This window comes from Cetorhinus maximus, chromosome 26 (genome assembly GCF_964194155.1).
Source record: "Cetorhinus maximus chromosome 26, sCetMax3.hap1.1, whole genome shotgun sequence".
Classification (NCBI taxonomy): domain Eukaryota; kingdom Metazoa; phylum Chordata; class Chondrichthyes; order Lamniformes; family Cetorhinidae; genus Cetorhinus; species Cetorhinus maximus.
In genome coordinates, this window is record NC_135904.1 from 33452307 (window position 1) to 33470922 (window position 18616).

The window sequence follows — 18616 nt, forward strand, 5'->3', positions numbered from 1 at the left end:
GCTGCTATCTCTAACCTCTGCAGTCTGTGTGGCGAAGGTACTCCCACAGTGGCATAAAGAAATTCCAAGATCTTGACCCTCAAGTTTTGAGGTGGTAACGAATGTGATAGATAAAGGAATGTATGAATATAATTTATAAACATTTTCAGAAGCCATTCAATAAGGTTTCACGCAAGACTGTTAATAATTAGAGCACACGGAATTGGAATCAACTACTTGGAATGGGTAGGAAATTGGTTAGGAGATGGGAGATAAGGGAATGGATAAGAAGTATGTACTCCAGTTGGCAGGATGTGACCAGTGGTGGTGCTACCCTCACCCATCCATCCACCCCTGAACTTTTCACTATAAATGTCATGGGAGAAGGACTATCCTGTATCTAAATTTGCTGAAGGCGCCTAGAATAGACGGGAGCAAAAAGTTGCAAGGGAACATTGAAAGAGTGAGCAAAGCTGGTAAATGGAGTTCAGTGATGGTAATTGTGAAGTCATCCATATTGGAGCTAAAAGTATTTTCAAATGATAACTAGGACCTGGAGAGTGCGAGTGGTGCAGTTGGCGCTCGGGTTCGAGTCCCATTCTAGGGCTTGTTGGCCACTGTGTATTGATGCCAGCCCCCAGCCTGGATAAAGGAGAGGATTAACAGCAGGAAGCACATCCTGCTATAAAACACCTGCCAAATCCAAAAGTAATGGCTGATGTGAAGGGTGGATCAACCGGCATTTTGATGACCCCATATATCATGGAAAAAGCCAAAAGAGGAAGAGAGAGGGAAGCTACGAATTGGAGATTTAGGTTTTCAAGTACAGAAATCACTAGAACCTAATAGACAATTCCAAAAATATTTAAAACAGCAAATGGAATATTGACCTTTGCCTCAAAGGGGTGGAAGAACTATACAGAGCTCTGGTTAGATGCCCCTCTCTGCAGTACTGCATTCAGTTCTGGGCACTGTACCACAGGAATATTGGCCTTGGAGGGGATGCAGTGCAGACCCACCAGAATGATACTGAGGTTAAAGAGAATTAAATCATAAGCATGGATTGCATAGGGGGGGGGTTAGGCTTGTCTTCCCTTGAGTATAGAAGATTAAAAGAAGATCTAATTGAAGTGTTGAAGATGATTTAAAGAATTTGATAGGGTAAATAGAAGCTATTTCCTCTAGTGGAAGAGTCCACAACAAATGGTTGTGTCCAGAGCCAGGCCAATCATGGTGATGTCAGGAAGCACTTCACACAAAGGGTAGTGGAAATCCGGAACATTCTCACAAAGCACTTGTGATTAGGTCACTTGAAAATCTCAAAACTGAAATAAATGTATGTTAGGTTAGGGTATTAAGAGTTACAGACATTGAGGGTTACAGAATCAACAAGGGTAAATAGAGTTTAGGGTGTGGCTGATCTGTATCTCAAATAGTGCTCAAACAAACTCGGGGTGAATGGCCTACTGTCCCTCCCTTGTTTTACATAGTGAGGAAACATATCGAGGTGGAGGAGGAACTAAGAATGATTCAATAACTGTTAAACCATCAGCTTCCCCTTTGTGTATTTCCTTTTTAATTTCTAGTTTACAAGTTGAATGACCTTTTGGATCTTTCGCAGGTGCCATTGTTTGAACAAAATATTTTATAATGGTCCCACAGAACAGTTTGTAGGATTATTTGTTTTCTGTAATGGTTTTTATTATTTTGGCACACATATCAGCAAGTAATGAGGCTATGTTTGAACAGTGACACACTCCATGTTGCTCTTCAATCATGCAATGTAGAATTTCATTTTGGGAAAGAGCAAGAGAAAATCACAGCCCGATGAAGTACTTTGCTGCTGTAACTTCTGTTCGATACTTGCCTCCTGTAAACCTCTTCAAAGAATAGTTAGCAAAACATCAACCTTATTTTTATCCGTTCATGCGATGCAGGGTCGCTGGCTGGGCCAGCATTTATTGCCCATCCCTAATTGCCTTTGAGGAGGTGGTGGTAAACTGCCTTCTTGAACTGCTGCAGTCCACATGGTGTTTGTGCCACCCACAGTGCTGTTAGGGAAGGAGTTCCAGGATTCAGCGACAGTGAAGGAACGGCGATATATTTCCAAGTCAGAATGGTGAGTGGCTTGGAGGGGAACTTCCCATGTGTCAGCTGCCCTTGTCCTTCTAGATGGTAGTGGTCGTGAGTGATGGAGGCAGCTTTATGTATTTTTACCTTTTAAACTGGTACCATTTTTCGGTTTTCCTCTAAGAATGTTTTTAGGATTTATCTTATTTTTTTTGTTATCCGAGTCCGAGGTGCACATAAAACAATTGCCACTCTTAGCTGCCAAACCAATTTTCTGAGAAATCCACATTAACAAGAGTTTCTGTTGCCTAAAATTCACACCAAGTCCTTGGAGTAGAGGCTTAAGCTGCAAATATGGTAACAGCACTGTCAGCGTTTAAGAAAGAACTTGCATTTATCACGAGTCAGCTTTGGCTCAATGGTAGCACTCTAGCTTCAAAGTCAGAAAATCCAAGTCCCACTCCAGAGAATTGAGCACAAAGAATTAGACTGTCACTCTAGTGCAGTACTGAGGTAGTGCCGTCTTTTGGATCAGGCATTAAACCAAGGTCCCACCCCTTCAGGTGCAAGTAAAAGATCCCGTGATGCTACTTGGAAGTAGGGCAGGGGAGCTCTCCCTTGCCGATATGTCTGTCCTGAGATTTATCCCTCAACTGATACTTAAAGATGATTATTTGGTCATTATTGCTTTGCAGTCTTTGTGCAAATTGACTGTAGTGATTACACCTTGAAAGTGCTTAATTGGTTGTAAAGTGCTTTGGGATAACCTGAAGTTGTGAAAACCACTGTGTAAATGCAAGTCTTTTTGTTTCTGTATTACTTCATTACCATTCTCCATATTCCAATAAGTGTTGGGGTTGAACCCAGACTGCCACCACATGCTGGAGTCTTTATTTTGTGTAATTGGTACAAATTCTCAACAGAAACCAAAACAGTGAACTACTTTTGAAACCATAAACCTGCTGAAGGCATTGCCTATTGTACTGTGCTGTTCATGATTACACGTAAACTGGTGAAACAATTAAAGTACAGAGCAGACCATTTTATTAGCAGTGTTAACCAGTCTGAATCTTAATGCATCAAAGCTCTTAAGTAGTGAGGTACAAAGCAATGGAATACTCAGCAGGTCGATCTGTATCAGTAACGGAAAAGGACAGGTTAACATTTGAGGTTTTTCAGGTTCTTTGAAACTGTAACGTTTTTATTTTTAGAGTTGCTGACTGATCTCTGTACTTCCAGCATTTTCTCATTTACTTCAGAATTCCAGTATTTCCATTTTTTCCTGTTCCTATATAATGAGATTGTCACAGTACCCTGAAATAGGATGGAGATTCTTGTTGAGCTGTAAGGTACTCTATGAATTATTCGGCTATCTTAGGGCTTGTTCCAATTCCCAGTTTTCACTCATGATGTTGTGATTAACCTCCGTTCAGAAATTAATTATGTAGGCAAGCTACAAATGAGCAAGTTAGCAATCCGCTTGCATTTATAAAGCTGCTTTACTGCAGAAGGCATTATCAAACAAATTGGATTCTGACTGAAAGGAAGAGGCCTGTGGAGGAAGTCAAGGTGGTGTGTTTTGAAGGAGGGATGTGGAGAAACAGGGAGGTTTAAGGGGAAAATCTAGATCAGGGGCCTATTGGAGGCAATGGTGTAATGATGATGGGGTTGTGGGGGATGTTATACGGGGACAAAGTTGGAGCAATGGAGAATTTTGGGGTAAGGGCTGTAGGGCTGGTGGAGGGTGCAGGGACAGAAAGGGTTGAAACCATGAGGGATTTAAAAATGATGAACGTTTGAGTTTGAGGCAATGGAGTCAAATAATAAAGGATCATAGAGGACAAGGGCAAAGGGTATGGGATATGGTAGAGACAGCAGAGTTTTGGATGAGTTCATTTTATGGAGGGCAGAATATGGGAGGGCAGTCAGGAGAGTTTCAGGTGGACAGAGGCCAGGATGACCAATCCTTAAGAAATAGAATAAGGGAAACATTAGCCATGGGACCCGATGGGGGTGAGGGGTGTTTGTGACCATAAGAATGGGGGTAGGGGGAGGCTTCAGGTGAGCATAACTCCCCCTGGTGTGCGTGCTCACAAAAAAAAGACAAATGCAAGAGGAGACTCCAAGGCTTAGTCTCCCACAAACTGTCTTAGAAATACAGAACAAAAGACCGAAGAGACATGTGACAAACAATCAAAATAAGGGACAATCCCGTAAAATGCAGGACATTTGGTCATCCTGACAGAGGCAGGTGATGGTACAGCAGAGGAAGTAGACAGTCTGTGATGAAGACAATACAGGGTTGGAACCTCCGCTTTGGTGTTGAGGTTGTAGACAGTATGAAACAGTGGGCAGAGTGTTTATTGAATTTTAGACATTTTGCTTTTTTTCTTCCCACAAGTGCCTTGATGACCCTCTCACTAATTTAACTTCACATTCTTCATTGAACATTTAATGCAGTGCCCTTCCTTTATCTACTGGGTGTTCTCCGCACAGCCCTGCAGATGGAGCATACAGAACAATGAAGTTTGTGTACCTGTGAGAATAACTACAGTTATTGGATAATTAGCAATTCATGAAGCTTTTATTGTGCTCACGCATTTATAATTAATGGACGCAAACTGTTTTTAAAAAATATGCAGCAGTGGAATGAATTGAGTCATATGTGCCGGATTGAAATCTTGCCCAGCACTCCCTGATAGATATGGAGAGCAGCGAGTGTGCAAGAGCTAAGAGCAAGCCTAGATCTGGCACAACATGAAGCTTGCTCACTACCGATGAATAAAATTGCTTAATAGAGACCAAACCTCAATCTGTTCACAGAACGAGCCAGTTTAAAAGGTTTAACAACTTCCATCTGTCACAGTGCATCCCTATGGACATTTGTACATAATTCAGTTAAACCAGAATGTGGACTATGTGGAAGAGATGTCTTTACAGTAAGTTTACATGGTTCTTAGTTGGTTATTAAGGGCTTTATTCAGCAGCTTGTGACACCTCTGTGGCTTTGACTGTACTAGAAATGGGACCTTTCCTCCTAATTACTGCTTTGCTGGGGCCAATGGGCAAAGACTTGATCACGTTCCAAGCCTCAAACCGGCTGAGACCTTGCAGGATGGTGGAGTTTAGTTGCAGTAGCTCGTCTCCAGCCTGGATAATGTTGCTCTGTTCAAGTGCTCCTCCTGTGAGGTCCAGGGGGGGGAAAAATAAATGAAAGTTATCTTTGTTAGCTACAAAACAAGACTCTGAAAATGCATGGCGAAACTCTACAGTTTTAACAACATGCTTTGCATATAGTATTAAGGGCAGTCAGGTACAGCTGTACACAGTAGAGGCTTGTGCACACGCTCACTGAGCTTCTGGTCCCGTTTGTGTAATCAGGGGGACTAAAGGAAAGTCAAATGCGAGTAGTCATTGACGATCCAGGTATAGTACCCCCCAGGGAGCAGCCTGTTGGGAGCTCACAGTCAAAGAATAGCCCCCTTTGTAGAATAGTGTTCCAGTTGCAAGCGATTACTATTGGCTATTTCAGGCAATTTCCCCTCATTACAATTGTGGCTGTGCTTCAAGTTTGCTCAATTAGATGTAAAGCAGTTTGGGGTGTCTTATGGTTGTGAAAGGTGCTACGTAACTGTACGTCTTCCATATTTCTATCCTTCCTCCATTTCAGCCATTCATCCTCCCATCATGCTGCTAATACATGTTTGGGGAAAGGGAGAATGTGTTAGCCTGAGCTCCATCCTGCAGTCTCCTGGAACGTAGCTCCCGGCATGGACTGTGGCATTGATAAATTCATCCTAATAACACACGTTTGGCCTTAGTCATGTTGACAAAATGGCAGACGGTGTGAAACCTGTTTATTTGCGCTCAATTCCCTCAGCACATGTCAGGGAAACAATGATTTTTAAAGGGCCATTGTATTCAGTGGCAGAAGTGGCCCAATCCTATCGGAGCTATGAACTCAATATTTTCAATAAAAGTTCTTTTGAAAATCTGACCACAGATAAGCAATCCACAAAACCACTGTACAAGACATCCAAAGTGATATGACCTAAAATGATTACCGGTCGAGGAACTAGGGTAAATAATCTGATCTCATGCCCCCAACAGGTACGTTCACTTGTGAAGAGCGTGCGATAGAAAATCGCACAAACACAGTCCACAATTTCCATCCACACGTTGTGCACACACCATTTGCTAATGGAAGTTTCTGTCTGCCACTTATAGCTTCAGGATTTAATAATGTAATGTAATGGACTGATGAGTACATAAAATAATATTTTTTAAACCGCTTTTAAAGTAGGCTTTTTAATATTTATATGATGCATAATTTGATCTGTAATACGCAAACTTTAATTGTATACTGAATGTTACTAAGCTGTCTCATTAATTTACTTATTGATCAATGCAATGGAGTTGTGTGGAGGCTTAATGGATCAGCTGGTCTTTTCCTGCCCACCTGTAATTTTCATACCTTACAACTGTGGACCAACCTCACACATACAGTCATAGGAAAACGGCATTTCCTAGTGGATAAAAGGCAACACCTCATCTCAGTGCCTCATAATCACATGATATAACCATAATGGAATTAGTTGTTGACTAATCGCGGTGATCAATCTCTGTCAATGAATCTACACCAGACCTGAGATGAAGAAACTCCCCTGTCGTGGAAAACTTTGGGAATAGTGAGAAGAATTTGGTGCTCAGTGAAGCGATTTTTCAGGCGTAAGACTGATCAGTTTCTGTAATCACCGCCTCCCATTGTTTACTTGAATATATGGGACATAACCAATTTCTACTCCAGGAGCTGAAAGTCACCTGTTCCTCCCACACACGTTACACTCATCACACACCATTTCTCAAATTGCTCATATATTTGCAAAAGCCATACCATAGCAGGTTGTCCTACTTACCTTTAAAAATCCGGTTGATAATCAATGGTTTGTCTCCATGAATGGAGCCCTTTCCCCCTTCCAAACTGAAGCCCAAACCTCCTGCGTTTTTTTCCAGTTCCACAGTGAAAGTGTTCAATTTATCTTCTGTTGCTGTAAGTAATAACACAAATGGCCTGTCAGTAGGAGTACTAAGATATATTGTTCAGATATGTTAATGTTAGCTTTGATCAGGTACAAGACAGCAAGGAAGTAGAATAGCTTCACAACATCTCAGTATACAAAATGGTGGGCAGGAAAAGACCAGCTGATCCATTAAGCCTCCACACAACTCCATTGCATTGATCAATAAGTAAATTAATGAGACAGCTAAGTAACATTCAGCATACAATTATTAAAGTTTGCGTATTACAGATCAAATTATGTATCATATAAATATTAAAAAGTCTACTTTAAAAGTGGTTTAAAAAATATTATTTTATGTACTCATCAGTCCATTACATCATCTGAGCCGCTCCAGCTCAGGGACCTCGGCCATGACGCAGCAGAAGAACAGGTTGAGTGCCTTGAGGTGGCTGATGTTGGAGTCCAGGTCATACCGCAACACCAGTGTTAGGCTCAGACAGGCAGCTCAACAACATAGACATCGCCATCAGGTTCATGATTCAGTGCTTCAAGATTCAGTGAAGCAACCGCAGGGAGGAGCACATGGCCCAGAACGAGAGAGACTGAGAGACGAGAAGGGAAAGGGAAAGTGTGGGGCACAGTCTCAGAGGAGGGGGAGCTTGCAACCCCATTCACTGTTTCTGTGTCCCGCAATTGGAGGTGTGGCCCACAGTTTGGGAATTGCGTTCTGAATTGTTGTATAGCTTCTATCTACTTGTTTGACTTTTATTTAAACCATTAGGTTGGATCTAGGTGGACTGTTGCATTTTGACCTTGTCCATCCTTGGCAGGGTTGGTCCTGTCTTATAGAAACCTGCCAATCTTACAGTACCACTCATTGTGTCTCATTGTCCAAAGAGTGTGCCAAACAAAAACTGAGAGTTTTATTGGTCCAAGAAAGTTTGTAGAGATGCATTCAAGCCTGTTAAAAAAAATAATTAATTAAGTTATCTCTAAGGAAATGCTGACCTGAACTTGTGGGATTCTCAGTTGATGAGCATTCGGTTGAAGTATTGGGTTTGCTTTCACCTTCTTTGGCCTTGTGTATCACAATCACTGATTGCTTTGGGAGTCGAGCCTGGCGCAAGATAGCCAGAGCCTCAGTATGAGTCACACCTTTCAGAGATTGTCCATTGATTGACAAAATCTCATCTCCTTTTTCAATTGTTCCTTCCTGAGCTGCCAGTCCATTCAAAAACACCCTGTGAACCTGTTGGTTTAGGAGAGATAAGTAGAAAAAGTTCACGACAAATTTATTAGCTAGCTGGGAAAGTTTGCCTCTTTTAGTTGGCCACTCCACAAACAAATGCATGTCACGCTATTACAATACAAACACATATAATGCTCTGATTAGACTCCGTCTGGAGGACTGCATTCAGGTCTGGGTAACGCACCTCAAAAAGGATCTATTGGCCTAGGAGGGGGTGAAGTGCAGATTCAGCAGAATGATACTAGGGCTAGCCGTTCAATTATTAAATTCCCACAGTATAGAAAAATTAAATAGCAATCCAATTGAGATGTTTAAGGTGATTAAAGGAGTTAGTAGGGTGGATGAAAATTATTGCCTCTGTTGGGAGTCCAGAAGAATGAGGCATAACCTCAAAATTGAGTTAAGCCATTCAGTGGTCATAGAGTCATAGAGGCCTAGAGGTCGACAGCACAGAAAAAGGCCCATGGGCTCATCGAGTCTGCACCGGTCAAACAAGTACCTAACTATTCTAATCCCATTTTCCAGCACTAGGCCCATAGCCTTGTATGCCATGGCATCACAAGTGCACATCTAAATACTTCTTAAATGTTAGGAGGGTTTCTGCCTCTACCACCCTTTCAGACAGTGAGTTCCAGGTTCCCACCACCCTCTGGGTAAAAACATTTCTTCCTCACATCCCCTCTAAACCTTCCTGCCCCTTTCCTTAAATCTATGCCCCCTGATTTCCACCAAGAGGAAAAGTTCCTTCCTGTCTATCCTATCTATGCCACTCATAATTTTATACACCTCAATTATGTCCCCCCTCAATCTCCTCTGCTCCAGGGAAAATAACCCCAGTCTATCCAATCTCTCCTCATAACTAAAGCCCTCCAGCCCAGGCAACATCCTGGTAAATCTCCTCTGCACTCTCTCTAGTGCAATCACATCCTTCCTACAATGCGGATTCCAGAACTGCACGCAATACTTTAGCTGTGGCCTAACTAGAGTTTTATACAGTTCCAGCATAACCTCCCTGCTCTTATATTCTATGCCTCAGCTAGTAAAGCCAAGTATCCCATATGCCTTCCTAACCGCCTTATCTACCTGTCCTGCTACCTTAAGGGACCGGTGGACATGCACACCAAGGTCCCTCTGATCCTCGGTACTTCCCAGGGTCCTCCCATTCATCGTGTATTCCCGTGCCTTGTTTGTCCTGCCCAAGTGCATCACCTCACACTTATCCAGATTAAATTCCATTTGCCACTGATCAGCCCGTCTGACCAGCCTGTCTATATCCTCCTGCAATCTAAGGCTATCCTCCTCACTATTTACCACCCCACCAATTGCTTCCAATAGTTTCCCCACCACTGAGGTTAGACTGACTGGCCTGTAGTTCCCTGATTTATTCCTCCCTCCCTTCTTGAATAACGGTACCACATTGACTGTCCTCCAGTCCTCTGGCACCTCTCCTGTGGCCAGAGAGGTGTTGAAAATTATTGCCAGCGCCCCTGCTATCTCCCCCCTTGTCTCACTCAACAGCCTAGGATACATTTCATCCGGGCTTGGAGATTTATCTACTTTTAAGCCTGCCTGACCACTAAGAACCTCCTCTCTTTCTATGCTAATTTCTTTAATTATATCACAGTCCTTCTGCCTGATTTCCATACCCATATCGTCCCTCTCACTTGTGAACACCAACACAAAGTATTCATTTAGAACCCTAACTACGTCTTCCGGCTCCACACACAAATTATCACTATGGTCCTTAATGGGCCCTACTCTTTCCCTAGTTATCCACTTACTCTTAACATACTTGTAAAATAACTTTGGATTTTCCTTTATTTTACCTGCCAATGTTTCTTTCATGCCCCCTTTTTGATCTCCTAATTTCCTTTTTAAGTTCCCCCCTACACATTCCATACTCCTCTAGGGCGTCTGCTGTTTTGAGCCCTCGGTATCTGCCATAAGCCTCCCTTTTTTCTCTTTATCCAATCCTGTATATCCCTCGACATCCAGGGTTCCCTGGATTTGTTGGTCCCACCCTTTGTCTTTACTGGAATATGTTGGCCCTGTACTCTCCCTATTTCCTTCTTGAATGAGTCTCACTGCTCTGGTGCAGTTATACCTAAAAGTAGTTGCTCCCAGTCCACTCTGGCCAAATCATATCTGATCTTATTAAAATCGGCCTTCCCCCAATTTAGAACTCTGATTTCTGGCCCATCCTTGTCCTTTTCCATAACAACCTTGAATCTAACAGAGTTATGATCACTATCTGCAAAATGCTCCCCCACTGATACCTCTACCACTTGCCTGGCTTCATTCCCTAAAATTAAGTCCAGGACCCTCGCCCCCTCTCTTGTAGGACCTTCTATGTACTGGCTTAAAAAGCTCTCCTGGATGCATTTTAAGAATTCCGCTGCCTCTAAACCTATCACACTATGACTAATCCAGTTAATATTGGGGAAGTTGAAATTCCCCACTATTACTACCCTATTTTTTGTATTGTCAGGAAGCACTCCTTCATAAAAAAGGTAGTGGAAATTTAGAACCACTTCTCACAAAAAGCTGTTGAGTCTGGAGTTAATTGAAAAAAATAGAAACTGAGGTTAATAGGCAAGGGCATTAAGGGTTATGGAACCAAGACGGGAAAAGTTATATATCAGTCATGATCTAATTGAATGGTGGAACAGAATCGAGTAGCTGAATAGCCTCCTCCTGTTGCTATGTTCCTTCCCAAAGCAACAAGGAAAAGTCTTATGGTCGTTACATCACAGTCACAAAAATCATTAACCACATAGGATAAGGGAGAGAGAGGGTACTTCCATCTTGAGGCACCCTCTCTCTAACTATTTAAACTTTTTAATTAAAAAAAAAATGTCTTCAGCAGCCAGGCCACCATTGTGGAGGGTGACCTCTCCATGGGGTGGCCTGTGGCTGCAGCTGTGGCCAAGCAGATAGGGAAGACCTCTAAGACTGCCCGGGGTGCTGGCCCCACAGTCTGTTGCCAGGAAGCCAGCTCCAGACAACTGGTCTGTTCCCGAAGCCTCAGGAGGGCACTTAGGCCTACTGGAAAAATTCCAGTTTGCCTCTGGCAACAGGCCTTAAAAGGACATTAATTCGCTTAGGAAATGTCCCGGTGGGCAGGATGGTGCCAGCTATGCGGCATGCAGGCATCACAAGTTTTCATGTCCGCCCACCTCCCTCCCCACTCATCCCTATCAGTAAGGTGGGTGGGGGAGAGTCAAATCTTGCCCCTAGTAAGAGGAGTCTGACCTGCATCCAACAAATGGCCAATGCACCCAGAAGGAAGCCTTCCGCCATTTTGGATTCATTGAACACCAACACTATCCTAGGATCTCACTGTCTGGGAGTACGCTACTGGATATATTTTTCCAAGTATGAACCAGATGAATGACAGTCACATCACAGGAAATGTTTTCACTTCACGTTGAAGCTTCTGCAGGGCTTTCTTCCCTGTTGGTACTCACGGTTGTCACTTTGTTTTCCAGGTCTATCCCTCCACCGATGCTGAATCCAAGTCCAGACCCTTCCTCTTTGTGCAGGACTACAACGTGAATGTCTTCAAATTGCTGTGAAGTGGTAATGATTATAGTAAAGATTTACTCTCTATATCTATCTATATATATACTCTCTATATCTACCAACAGAAAGTTCTCAATGCCATTCTACAAGCCATGCTCAGTAGATAGCATTCTCACCTCTGAGGCAGCAGATTGTGTGTTCAAGTCCCAGTCCACAGACTTGAATCTAGGCTTCCTAGTGCAATAGTGAGGGAGTTCTAACTATTGGAGATGCCAATATATGGATAAGATGTTAAACTGAGGTCCCAGCTGCCTTCTCAAGGGTATGTAAAAGACCCGACAAAACTATTTCGCAGGAGAGCAATGGTTTAATGGTGTGGCTTGTTAGATCCACTTAAGGGAACAATTAAGAGCCAACCATGTTGGTGCATGACTGGAATCCCATATAGGCCCACATTGGGTAAGGACGGCATTTCAAGATGGACATGACTGAACCAGTTAGACCTTTACAATAATCTAGTGACCATAGCTACATGGTCACTTTTACTGATGCCACCTTTGTATCTCCAGATCTCTGAAACATTTTTGAACTTGTTGGCATTGGTTGAAGTCAAGTGCCCTTCTTTGAATGTCATGGGATCTTTAACATCTAATTGAACTATCAGAGCAGACAATCAATGGCGTAGCTTAAAGTTGCAAAAAAGAGAAAGATTGCAGCTCCAATAATGCAACACTTTTTTTCAACTCCACGCTGGAGTATTAATGTGGATTACAAAACACCCTCCACAGAGCATCTGTAAGATGTAGAGAAGTGTCTACTCACCTTAATGAGCAATGCTGATATAACATAGAATTAGAAAGAGTTTACAGCATAGAAACAGGCCATTCATCCAAATAGTCTGAATATGCTCCACATGAGCCTCCTCCCATCCTGTTTCATTTCACCCTGTTAACACATCCCTCTATTCCTTTCCCCTCATGTGTTTACCTGGAACAAAAACAGAATTACCTGGAAAAACTCAGCAGGTCTGGCAGCATCGGCGGAGAAGAAATCAGTTAACGTTTCGAGCCTTCATGGCCCTTCGGCAGAACTGAAGCATAATTAGAAGAAGGGAGAAATATAAACTGGTTTAAGGTGACCTGCTGAGTTTTTCCAGGTAATTCTGTTTTTGTTTTGGATTTCCAGCATCCGCAGTAGCTTTTAGCTTTTTGTTTTTATCTATGTGTTTACCTGGCTTCCTTTTAAATGCATACATACTATTCATCTCAAATACTCCCATGTGGTAGCAAGATCCACATTCTTAGTGCACTCTGAGTAAAGAAGTGATTCCTGGATTCCCTTTTGGATTTATTAGTGACTATCTTACATTTACAACCCCTAGTTTTGAACTCCCGCAACTGGAGGCTTGCGCTTGCCAATTGTGATCTAACCGATCAAACCCTTTCAGAATTTAAAAAATCTTCATCGGGTCACCCCCAGCCTCCTCTTTGCTGCACAAAGAAGCCCAGTCAAGTCTTTCTTGATAGCTATAACCTCTCAGTGTTGCTATCATCCTTGTAAATCTTTCTTGCACCTTTAACAGTGCCTCTATATCCTTTCCATTATATGGAAACCAAAATTGTTCACAGTACTCCAAGAGTGATCTAACCAAGGCTCTACACAAGTTTAGAATTACCTCCCTGCTTTTCAATTCTATTCCTCTTGAAATGAGCCTCACAGCTGGGTTTGCATTTTTTATTGACCTGCATCGCTACTTTTATTGATTTGTAAATCTGAATCTCCAGATCCCTCTGTTCCAAACCCTAATTAAACTCTCATTCCCAAGGACTAGTTGGCCTCCTTATTTCTCCTACCAAAATACATCATCTTGCACTTCACAGAATCACAGAATGGTTACAGCACATGTGACCATTCGGCCTGTCATGACTGTACCTGCTCTCTGAATGAGCAACTCACCTAGTGCTATCCCCCTGCCTTCTCCCCGTAACCCTGCGCATTCTTCCTTTTCCTTATCTATATTAAAATTAATTTGCCATCTACCTGCCCATACTGCAAATCTTCCTGCATTTTGTCACAGTCTTCCTCTGTATTAATTATACTCCTTAGTATCATGTCACCTGCGAATTTTGACATTGTGCTTCCCATTTCTGAGCCCAAAACATTTAAATAATGAACAGCAGTGGTCTCGACATTAACCCCTTGAGAACACCACATTTCCTGGCATGGTCACATGAGCTGGTAATATATCTGGCCAGGATATGACTTTCTCAGCCAGCAAAGCAAACAGATTAACTGATCATTCAACTCACTGATTCTAAGAAGTGGGGGTTGGCGTAAACTCATATCCTGCACTGAATGGGTCTTTTGTATCTCTGATATTATTTGTTCTCTTGTGCTAATTGCAAAGCACCCTCCTAACTGACCCAGATACAGGATTCATTCACCATTTTCCACTATGCTGCTTGCTGTACAGGAAACATGTCCTGGCCAGATATATTACCAGCCCATCTGACTACATCAGTAGATGTGAGGTGGTGTTCCAGGGAGGTTAATGTTGAGACTATCTCCAACGAGAAACAATCCAACCATCACCCCTTGATGTTCAATGGCATTGCCATCACTGAATCCCCCTCTATCAACATCCTGGAGGTTACCATTCATCAAAAACTGAACTGGACTTGCCATATAAATACTGTGGCTACAAGAGTTGGCCAGAGGCTAGGAATCCTGCGACGGTTAACTCCCCTCCTGACTCCCCAGAGCCTGTCCACCATCGACAAGGCACAAGCCAGGAGTGTGATGGAATACTCTCTACTTGCCTGGGTGAGTGCAGCTCCCACAACACTCAAGAAGCTTGACACCATCCAGGACAAAGCAGCCCGCTTGATTGGCACCACATGCATCAACATTCACTCCCTCCTCCACTGACTCACAGTAGCAGCAGTGTGTACTTCTACAAGATGCACTGCAGGAATTCACCAAAGCTGCTCAGACAGCACCTTCCAAACCCATGACCTAGAAGGACAAGGGCAGCAGATAGAAGGGAATACCACGGCCTGGAGGTTCCCCTCCAAACCACGCACCATCTTGACTTGGAAATATATTGCCATTCCTTCACTGTCGCTGGGTCAAAATCCTGGAACTCTCTCCCTAACAGCACTGTGGGTGTACCCACACCACATGGACTGCAGCGGTTCAAGAAGGCAGCTCACCACTACCTTCTCAAGGACAACCAGGGATGTGCAATAAATGCTGGCCTGGCCAGCAAAGCCCACATCCCAGCTGTTGTTTGGTCAAAACATAAAATTAGATTTAAAAAAAACCATTAGCCTAAAAGTGTGAATAGCAGCTTCACATTGTAGATAACAAGCTACAACTGAGGCCTTCTGGGTTTTCACTATAGGTGTAATTATGTGACATTGCTGTCAATGTGGACTCTTAGACATAATTTCGAGGTAAGTTTACAATATTATAACGCTGCCTCTGTGATCCGTGCTCCTATGTAGCAAGACTCACAAGCAAGTGAGAAATATCACAATTATACCCTTTATGTGTAATATAAATAACTTATTTTAAGGTATGTAAATGTGCTTAAGCATCCAATTGCAGAGAGAGGGATTCAGGATATGGCAACATCTAGATAAAAATCACACCAATGAAACTCATCATGTCAGGAGTATTCTTGCTACAAGTGCCACTGTTTTGCATTGCACTCCAATCATGGAGTCTCCAAATCAGACCATGAGTTTACATATCCCACATTTTTGCTGCCAAGGGCTCTTTAATACGAACATAAGAAATAGGAACATGAAAAGGCATTACAGCCCCTTGAGCCTGCTCTGCTATTCAATAAGGCTGATCTTCTGCCTCAATTTGATTTTCCCTTAATATTTAATTCATATTTGTCCTTAAAATGATAGAGCATGTCCTGTGAGCAATGTAAGCTATTTGCCATGGCAATGTATTCATTCCTTCATGTTCGAACCTTTAAGGTTTCCTCATCCAGGCTGTTCACGTCCTCTATCAGTTTCTCCAGTTCTTCTGCAGGAATCAAGGACATGACCGACTGGGCGGAAACACAGGAAGATAATGATGAGGACCGTTCCTTTGTACCATCTTCCTTCCGATTTTCATCTGCCAGATTGATAGTGCAGGATCTTAACTCTGCAAGTCTAAAACAGGAGGCACACTCCAGCGTTAGTTAATTAATGCATGAAAACTGTGCAAGCTTTTACCTGAAACTCACAAAACCAGGATGCAATTTATCTTCACTTCAGCCAGGAGTGAGGACATTGTACACTCATCACTGAAGCTAAGAATGAGATACTATGGTGCCAGCCACAGGCTAAGTGACCTAGCCTGGTCAGGTAATAATCCAGACATCATTACCTTTGAGGTCCTGCTTTTTAATTTTGTCCCTAGCTACTCATACTCTCTAAGCAGAACCTCTTTCCTAGTCCTACCTCTGTCATTGGTACCTTCGTGGACCTATTGAATATTTCCAGCATTTTCTATTTTTATTTCTGATTTCCAGCATCTGCGGTATTTTGCTTTTCCACATTGCAACGTCTGACAAACAGTAATGAGATAGATGATTAGATAATCTGTTTTGATGCATTGTTTGAGGGATAAATATTGATCAGGACATCGTTGGAACTCTCCTGCTCTTTTTTTGAATAGTGCCATGGGATCTTTTACATTCAGCAGAAAGGGTAGACAAAGTCTCGATTCAACATCTTATCCAAAAGCTGGTATTTCAGACAGTGCAACACACCTTCAGTACTGCACTCGAGTGTCAGCTGAGACTGTGAACTCAAGTTTCTAGAGTGTGACTTGAACCCACATCCTTCTGACTTGGAGTTGAAAAAGCTGTCTCTGAGGCAAAGCTGACTCTAAAATAAATTGCTGTTTTCATTTCTGCATTCACGTCTGTAATTTATGCTCAGAGTATGTTTGTCCATTTCCTAGGGCAATCTCTTCAAGTGCAACTTTTCCATTAAGGAGCAAAAATCATATTTCTGCCCATCGGTGCTCTTACCTAATTCACATCACAGGGACCCATACAGAACTATTGGGGGAGATGGGGGAGTTGTGGTAATGAGCTAGCAATCCAAAGCCGCAGGCTAATGCTCTGGGGGACATGGGTTCACACTGATGAAATTTAAATTCAATTAATAAATCTGGAATTATAAAGCTAGTCTCAATATTGGTCACCATTGCAACATTCATTGATTGTTGTAAACACCCATCTGGTTCGCTAATGCCCTTTTGGGAAGGAAATTTGCCATCTTTACCTGGCCTGGCTTCCAAATCCAGATCCACAGCAATGTGGTTAACTCTTAACTGCCCTCTGAAATGTTCAGTTCAAGGGCAATTAGGGAAGGGGCTTCAAATGCTGGGCTTGCCAGTGAGCCCACATCCCATGAAAGAATAAAGGAAAAATAAATCACAGGGCCCCATACAGAACTGTCTCATTGACATTACAAGAATCCATTGATCACCAATACATTCACATTACAGCTTCTTATGTAAGAGTTTCCCTGCTCAGTGAAGAAAGGGTGAATAAAGCAATAATCTGATGGTGGAGCTGATTATACACTACATTCGTGTTTGTATGTTGGGAGCCTGTGCACCATCTGTGTGCAAAATTCATTCAACCCGCAAGTTCCATTTAAATTAGGGGACCTCCCAACATGTGACCACAGGACTCAAAAGATTTTCAGACATTTGTTCGTAGTTACCATAGCTCAGAAACATAAATTACAGACATGAATGCAGAAAAAAAACCTGCAATTTATTTTAGAGTCAGCCTTCTCTCAGACATAGCTTTTTCAACTCCATGTCAGAAGGATGTGGGTTCAAGTCACACTCTAGAAACTTGAGTTCACAGTCTCAGCTGACACTCAGGTGCAGTACTGAAGGAGTGTTGCACTGTCTGAGATACCAGCTTTTGGATGAGATGTTGAGTCGAGACTTTGTCTACCCTTTCTGCCGAATGTAAAAGACCCATGGCACTATTCCAGAAAAGAGCAGGAAAGTTCCAACAAGGTCCTGATCAATATTTATCCCTCAAACAATACATCAAAACAGATTATCTAATCATCTTTCTCATTACTGGTTGTCAGACGTTGCAATGTGGAAAAGCAAAATACCGCAGATGCTGGAAATCAGAAATAAAAATAGAAAATGCTGGAAATACTCAATAGGTCCACAAAGGTACCAATGACAGAGGCAGGACTAGGAAAGAGGTTCTACTTAGAGAGTATGAGTAGCTAGGGGCTAATTTACAAAGCAGAACCTCAAATGTAATAACCTTTGGATTATTACCTGAACCATGAGCAAATTGACGCAAGATAAATAAGATGAGAGAATGAAATGTGCGGCTCAAAGATTGGTGCGGGAGAAATAGATTTCGATTCATAGAACACTGGCACCCAGTACGAGGGAAAGTGGAAGCTGTAGCGTTGGGACTTTCTACATCTGAACCATGCTGGGACCAGTATTCTGGCAAGTCGTATAACTAAGGTGGTAGAGAGGGCTTTTCACCAAATAATGAGGGAACTGGATCCAGGGGGGGAAGATGTGATAAATTATAAGGAGAGGACAAGGCAAACAAGCAAGGTAACAAGAAGAGAAATGATAATCAGAGTGTGGCAGGAAAAGTCAGAGTGTACCAAGTGTGCCAATAAATGAGGCTAGAGGTTGCAAAGGTAGTAAAAAGACAAAACTAAAGGCTCTGTATCTGAATGCACGTAGCATTCATAACAAAACAGAT

General features: G+C 42.5%; 1 protein-coding gene across 1 annotated transcript in view; it reads right to left on the reverse strand.

Annotated features, from left to right (window-relative positions):
- Positions 1-2900: 2900 nt before the first annotated feature.
- il16 (interleukin 16) overlaps positions 2901-18616 on the reverse strand; it is a 59591-nt gene continuing 43875 nt past the window's right edge. Inside the window, exons 12-16 of the mRNA XM_078530472.1 lie at positions 15827-16013; positions 11787-11888; positions 8079-8319; positions 6966-7097; positions 2901-5231 (exon numbers count right to left, since the gene is read on the reverse strand). Coding sequence (XP_078386598.1) covers positions 5026-5231; positions 6966-7097; positions 8079-8319; positions 11787-11888; positions 15827-16013 — 868 coding nt within the window. The 3' untranslated portion in view covers positions 2901-5025. The remainder of the gene's footprint in view (positions 5232-6965; positions 7098-8078; positions 8320-11786; positions 11889-15826; positions 16014-18616) is intronic.